Source organism: Nyctereutes procyonoides, unplaced genomic scaffold (genome assembly GCF_905146905.1).
Source record: "Nyctereutes procyonoides isolate TBG_1078 unplaced genomic scaffold, NYPRO_anot_genome, whole genome shotgun sequence".
In the NCBI taxonomy this organism is placed as follows: Eukaryota; Metazoa; Chordata; class Mammalia; order Carnivora; family Canidae; genus Nyctereutes; species Nyctereutes procyonoides.
The window spans coordinates 25,910,118-25,917,369 of record NW_026575132.1 but is presented as its reverse complement, the minus strand read 5'-3'; the positions used below and the strand labels follow the sequence as shown (position 1 = coordinate 25,917,369).

Genomic DNA, 7,252 nt, shown 5'->3' with positions numbered 1-7,252 from the left:
AGTGAGCACCGGCTCTGTCTAAGGCACACTGCACACCCTCCTGGCCTCACTAGACTCTCCTTGCAGCGCTGTGTGGCTGGGACCAACGTCACCCATGTCCTGCCCCAGGGCTTCCCTGTGGGCACTGCCTCCGGAGTGTGTGCCACCCAGAAGGGCAGGGGCGATCGTGCTTCACGGGGGGAAGGCTTAACCAATGGAGGAATGGGGCCAGTACATACATTTCCCCACCGTCCCCTCCTCTGCTACCCCCTCACCCAAGAGCTGATCCCGAGATGCCATTTATTCTTCTCCGGGGTAAATTCTGTCTCCTTCTCTGCTTTAACCTCCTTGATCCCCATTGTGCTTCTTCTTTTTTTTTTTTTTTCCCATTGTGGTTCTTGGAACTTCACTCTTTCCTAAAATCTGGAACCAGATCTGGTTTCTGGGGAACCCAGGTTAAGATCCCAGCCTTCCTATCTCTCTTGAAGCAGAAAGCCCTGCTCTGCAGATTTTCCCAAGAGCAAAAGACACTTGCGAGAGGGTAAGGCCACAACACAGCACTTTATTTAGGACAGGCACATGGGGTTCCCCTAGTATTCATCTCCCTCCTCTTCTCCCTCCCCCTCCACGCTATCCATGCCCACCTCCTCGTAATCCTTCTCCAGGGCAGCCATATCCTCCCGGGCCTCAGAGAACTCCCCCTCCTCCATGCCCTCGCCCACGTACCAGTGCACAAAGGCCCTCTTGGCGTACATCAGGTCGAACTTGTGGTCCAGGCGGGCCCAGGCCTCGGCGATGGCGGTCGTGTTGCTCAGCATGCACACGGCGCGCTGCACCTTGGCCAGGTCGCCCCCGGGCACCACGGTGGGTGGCTGGTAGTTGATCCCCACCTTGAAGCCCGTGGGGCACCAGTCCACAAACTGAATACTGCGCTTGGTCTTGATGGCGGCGATGGCGGCGTTGACATCCTTGGGCACCACGTCGCCCCGGTACAGCAGGCAGCAGGCCATGTACTTGCCGTGGCGAGGATCACACTTCACCATCTGGTTGGCGGGCTCGAAGCAGGCGTTGGTGATCTCCGCCACCGACAGCTGCTCGTGGTAGGCCTTCTCCGCGGAGATGACCGGCGCGTACGTGGCCAGCGGGAAGTGGATGCGAGGGTAGGGCACCAGGTTGGTCTGGAACTCCGTCAGGTCCACGTTGAGGGCCCCGTCGAAGCGCAGGGAAGCCGTGATGGAGGAGACGATTTGGCTGATGAGCCGGTTGAGGTTGGTGTAGGTGGGGCGCTCGATGTCCAGGTTGCGGCGGCAGATGTCGTAGATGGCCTCGTTGTCCACCATGAAGGCACAGTCCGAGTGCTCCAGGGTGGTGTGGGTGGTCAGGATGGAGTTGTAGGGCTCCACCACGGCTGTGGACACCTGGGGGGCGGGGTAGATGGAGAACTCCAGCTTGGACTTCTTGCCGTAGTCAACCGAGAGCCGCTCCATCAGGAGTGAGGTGAAGCCCGAGCCGGTGCCCCCTCCGAAGCTGTGGAAGATGAGGAACCCTTGGAGTCCCGTGCACTGGTCAGCCTAGAAAGTAGACGGTGAAGAGAAATGTGGGATATGAGGCAGAGCTGATGAAAAGGAAAGAACCAGCTCCTGCTGTTTCAAATTCCCCAAACATTTCTTTCATTGAATCCTTGGAAGATTTTTTTTCAAGAGCACAAAACAGATCCTCATAGGGAGGGCCCACTCTCTCTCCTCTTGTTCCTCTTCCTCTCTAAACCCACCTGAGGTCTCTACAACAGCTCTCTAGAATCTCGTGGCATAGTCACTTTTGTCACCATAACTTGCCAACCCCACCCAGCTCCATACCTGTTTACCCCTGATTTAATTTTACATGTTTCTGGAGGACTTCCATACTGAGATCAACAACCCAGGAACCTGATCCCCCATCCTCAGTGGAGGCCAATTTTGGTCATAGAGCCCTGGGTCAGGATTATTTGGATCCCTGCTTTTCATTGGGATTTCTGCTAGATCCCTGCAATTCCTATTTTAGGAATGCGTATGGACCTCCATAGCTTGGCCAGGCAGCCCATGGTCATGTTTGTCCTGGTGGCCACTCTGCCAGGCCTTGGGCTAGTTGCTATAGGAGGTAAAGAGGACACCCAGCTCCAGGCTGGAGCTTCCGCTCTACCTCCCCTGATCAATGTGTAGGGCCCCTCCTCACTGGTCCTGATCCTGCATCTTTAAATCTCATCCAAAAATAAAATAAAACTCATCCAGAAGGCTCTCCCAAGGGCTAAAGCTGCTCTTCCTGCATAGTGTCCAGATCTCTTCACTACAGGAATCCAGATTCCTCCTTCCCCAGCCCTCAGCCACCACCACTCACCAGCTTCCGAATTCGGTCCAGTACCAGGTCGATGAGCTCCTTTCCAATGGTGTAGTGACCTCGGGCATAGTTATTGGCAGCATCTTCCTTGCCAGTGATGAGCTGCTCTGGGTGGAAGAGCTGGCGGTATGTGCCTGTCCGAACCTCATCTGCAATGGGCAGAGTTTTTTTTAATTATTTATTTATTTATGATAGTCACACACACAGAGAGAGAGAGGCAGAGACAGGCAGAGGGAGAAGCAGGCTCCATGCACCGGGACCCCAATGTGGGATTCGATCCCGGGTCTCCAGAATCGCGCCCTGGGCCAAAGGCAGGCGCTAAACTGCTGCGCCACCCAGGGATCCCAATGGGCAGAGTTTTAAACGCCTCCCTGCCCTTGCAGCCTGGCTTCCCAGGTTACCCAGAAGGGGTGGGGTCACCAGGCCCCAGGTCCTACCCTAGGGGAGCCCCATTCGGGCTGATGCTATTGCCCTTGACTCTTAGTATTCTTCGACAAACAAGAAAGGGATATGGAGCAACCCTGAGACTCTGGAGCTGAGTGACAGCAGATCTATGTTTGTTTGTTTGTTTTTAAGATTTTATTTATTTATTCATGAGAGACAAAGAGAAAGAGGCAGAGACATAGACATAGGGAGAAGCAGGCGCCATGCAGGGAGCCCGATGTGGGATCCGATCCCCAGACCAGGATCACGCCCTGAGCTTGAAGGCAGGCGCTCAACCACTGAGCCACCCAGGTGTCCCAGATCTGTGGTTTAATGGGCTGCCGCACATGGGAACTACAAATTCTAGTGCTCTAGTTATGGAGAAGGACTTGCTGTGGTACCTGGGACAAGGTGACACATGTGGCAGAGACTGAGCATCACTCACCAATCACAGTGGGCTCCAGATCCACAAACACCGCCCGGGGCACATGTTTCCCAGCCCCAGTTTCACTAAAGAAGGTGTTGAAGGAGTCGTCCCCTCCACCGATGGTCTTGTCACTGGGCATCTGTCCATCGGGTTGGATCCCATGTTCCAGACAGTAGAGCTCCCAGCAGGCATTGCCAATTTGCACACCGGCCTGCCCCACATGGACTGAAATGCACTCACGCTGAGCAGGCAAAGTGCAGAGAACACTTTTAGCAGAGAGGAGACTGTTGTGCCTGGTCACGGTTCCTGCCTGCAATCTTTTCCTGAGTGGCTCTCTGGCTGAGGCCAAAGGTTCCTGCCCAACTCGCCCCCTCTCCTGTGTCTAAGCATTGACTGGTGGCCTCAGAGATCCACAGGCAGTGGCTCCAGGGGGCTGGGCCCAAACTGTCAGGAAGCAGATGTGGGCAGTTCTAAGATTATAGTTTTGCTCAGTGACTAAGCATCTTAAGGAGCGTTGAAGGGGTCAGATGAGTCTGGAAGAGCATGATAGTCAATCCACCCATGTTCAGAAAAAAAAATTAAGGGCCATTGGCGAGAAAAGTAAGATTCAAGGCAGGTTTCAGGGATCAGAGGCAAGGGAGAGGTTTTGAAAGCAGGAATATCTCTAGATTCGTGCTACAGCTTAGAAATGCCAGCAAGGAAGGGAAGAGTGGACCTGGAATGGAGGGAGATATGCTGTTTTTTCCCCTCTTGGGTGTGCATAATTCTGCAGTGGAGTGGAGTGGGGCTGTGTAGAAGGTCTTCCTCCCACGATTCAAGGCTGGTGTCAAAGAATGCTTGGCCCCTAAAGCAGGACAGGCATAAAATTCTTGGTCCCAGAAATCAGAAAGGTCAATACCTTCTCCTGGGGAGCCCCATGAGAATCAAGATGGTTGGACTTCTGGCTTCATCAAATATTTTGAGGTTCTGCTATGCTCCTGACACTGTGTTGACACTGGGGATACATGGCACCTAATGCATGGGCCCTGGCTTCAGGTGGCTCACTGTGGGGGGCCAGGAGAGTTTCACACATTAACAGGTGTGTGACAGTGTGGTAGGTGGGGTATCAGACTCTGCCTCCTTGCTCTGCTTGCGAAGTAATTACCACAGGCCTTAAAAGCAAAATGAGCACATCCATCAGGTTTCCCCAAGCTTTAAGGCTTATCCATGTGGAGGATGTGGAGAAATGGGATCCCTTAAATAGTTGGTAGAAGCCTAAATTGATGATCTCTTTTGGAGAAAAATTTGGCAATATCTAGGAAAGCTGGTGATGTGCTTGCTCTAGAGAAGTTCTCACACAGGTAAACAAGAGTAGGTGCAAGAACAATCACAGCACCATAGCAACGGAAGCCAATTAAATGTCCTTCCACAGGAGAAGATGGATGAAGAATGATTCAGAAGTAGAAATGGATGAGTTACAAGAAAGAATCTTACCAGAAAGTTCTTACCAGAAAAACAAAAAAGCAAATTAAGGAAGAATCATACCATATGATACCATTTATAAAAATCTTTAACTCGTAAAACAATGTTGTGCGTCATTTACAGATAAATTTATATTTTACTACATAATCTTGTAGTGTGTATATTACAAAAATAAAGAAAGCAAGAGAAAATATTAACACTAAATTTGGAACAATGGCTCTCTCGATAGAAGAGGGAGGTGAATGCAGTTGGAGAGAGATTCTATTTCTTAAGCTGGGTAGCAGGTGTTTATTATATTGTTCTTTACACTTTCCTGCCTGGAATATTTCATAATTTTTAAAAAAGATTTTATTAATTTATTCATGAGAGACACAAAGAGAGAGAAGGGGGCAGAGACACAGGCAGAGGGAGAAGCAGGCTCCATGCAGGAAGCCCGACGTGGGACTTGATCTCAGGTCCCCAGAATCACGCTGTGGGCTGAAGGCAGAGCTAAACCGTTGAACCACCCGGGCTGCCCATATTTCATAATTTTTAACGAGGATGCTTTCTCCATAAATTTAACACTTGACTGACTTTTTAAAAATGTGACACAAGGGCCTTGATTTGGATTTTGAGATGACTGGGATTAAATCATGCATCATTGTTACTTCTCTACTTGCCTTGGGCAAGAGCGTTAACCCCTCTGTGGGCCTCCCACCATCCCATGAACTGGGGCAATAATAAGAGTCCCCCCCCACAGAATTCCTAGGAGGATTTTTTAAAAAGATATTATTTATTTATTCATGAGAAACACACACACACACACACACACACACACACACACAGAGGCAGAGACACAGGCAGAGGGAGAAGCAGGCTCCATGCAGGGAGCCCGATGTGGGACTGGATCCCTGGTCCCCAGGATCAGGCCCTGGGCTAAAGGCAGCGCTAAACCTCTGAGCCACCCGGGCTGCCCTCCTAGGGGGATTAAATGAAGAAATGCCTACAAGTTGCCTGGCTCACTGTATGACACAAACTGGGTGCACCATACGTGTTGGGTCACCTGCCCAACTCCCATCCCCCAACCTCTGCGGTCATTAAAAAGAGAAGGTAATGAGTTAAGCTGGGGATGTTTAGGGACAAAAGGATTCCAGAAATCCCCCTATCTCACAGGGAGGACTAACAGGGCTTACCAATCCACTGACAGCCCAGCACCAGCTGTTGTAACCAAGCCCGTCCAGGCTCTGTCTACAAAGCCAGACAACATCTTGGCCCCTGTGACTGCTGCAGGCCCACACAAGGTGTCTCTGACCTCTTGGGTATACTTGAGATGCTAGAAACGACAACCCTTACTGTGGGGCAACAGGTGCAGGGCAAAGAACTCAACCCCTGGAATCACATAGATTTAAGGTCAAGTGCCCATCCCCCTATGACCTCAGACAAGTTATTTCTCTTCAGCGTCTCTAGTGCCCTTTTCTTGAATGTAGAAATAGTATGATCTTGTACCTGTTGGGCTTTGTCATTATGCCACTTAGTTCCCCTGTGCTAAGCATTAATTAGGGACCCTATGCTAAGCGCTCCACCTAATGTTATCCCATTTCATCTTCGTGACAATCCTATAAGTGGGTACTTTCATGCCACCATTTTGCACATGAGGAAACTGACCCTCAGAGAGATTAAGCAATGAGCTCAAGGTCATGAGTAAACCAGTGATATTCAGAGTGAGAACAGCTTGGCTCCAGCCATGCTCTTCACAGCTCTTCTATCCCTCCTGATGGGGAGCCTGGCAAAAGATACCAAATGAGCCCCCCACACAGCCAGCTTTCAATAAGCAGGAGCACCTTCCCTTTCCCTCCCCTTCCTCCTCACTCTCTCTGTTGAAATAAGGGGTCAGATCAGACACATCAGCTGGGCAGGGTGGTAAGGATGTGTCCCTACAGCTGGGAGGTGAGATGAGAGGCCAACAGTAAATCTGCTGTGGGGCCAGGTTTTTTAAAGTGCCAGCACTTCTTGCTCCAGTCTTGCTGAGTCTATACCCCTACCCCTAAATTCAGAGCCCCTCAGCAGCCCTACTCCTGAGCAGAGGCTCAGACCCACGTCCTGGTTCCCATAACCCTGTTCTCCACCTCTGCATGCATTCTCACATACCTATACACTTGGGGAGCCACACTCACATCTGGAAGTCTTTCCTTCTCCCCACCTCACCTGGCCACACACCAGCCCCGGGAACACTTGGACTCCCCAAGGGTCCTTCACACCACCCACCTAGGGCCACTAGGATCCTCACTTGCGGGCCCAAGCCCCCAACCCGGCTTACCATGCCGCTTCGCTTGGGGCTGGCTAGGATTGTCTGTCTATCTGTCTGCTGTTTGATGAGAGGCAGATATGGGTCTGTGAGAGACCCACTGGCCTCCTTATACTCTGCAGCCGGCTATCAGCTGGGAAAATGTTGTTAGAAACGGCCCCAGGAGGGCAGGCTTGTTGACTTGGTTACCAAGTGCTGGGCCTGGGCTCAAACAGGGCAGCAAGGTGGGGTGGGTAGAGGAGGGGCTCTGCTGCTCACCCCACACAGGTACCCAGGCCCCTGGGTACACAGTGTCTGCTCCTCAG

At 51.5% G+C, this 7,252-nt stretch overlaps 1 protein-coding gene across 1 annotated transcript; it reads right to left on the bottom strand.

The window, feature by feature from the left end:
* Positions 1-569: 569 nt before the first annotated feature.
* On the bottom strand, positions 570-6,977 carry LOC129522967 (tubulin alpha-1B chain-like). Its single transcript, XM_055345540.1, has 4 exons — positions 6,960-6,977; positions 3,221-3,443; positions 2,353-2,501; positions 570-1,550 (listed from the first exon to the last, which is right to left on the bottom strand). Exons 1-4 carry the CDS (start codon positions 6,960-6,962, stop codon positions 570-572), a joined length of 1,356 nt encoding a protein of 451 aa, XP_055201515.1. The 5' UTR covers positions 6,963-6,977.
* Between the last annotated feature and the right edge of the window lie 275 nt (positions 6,978-7,252).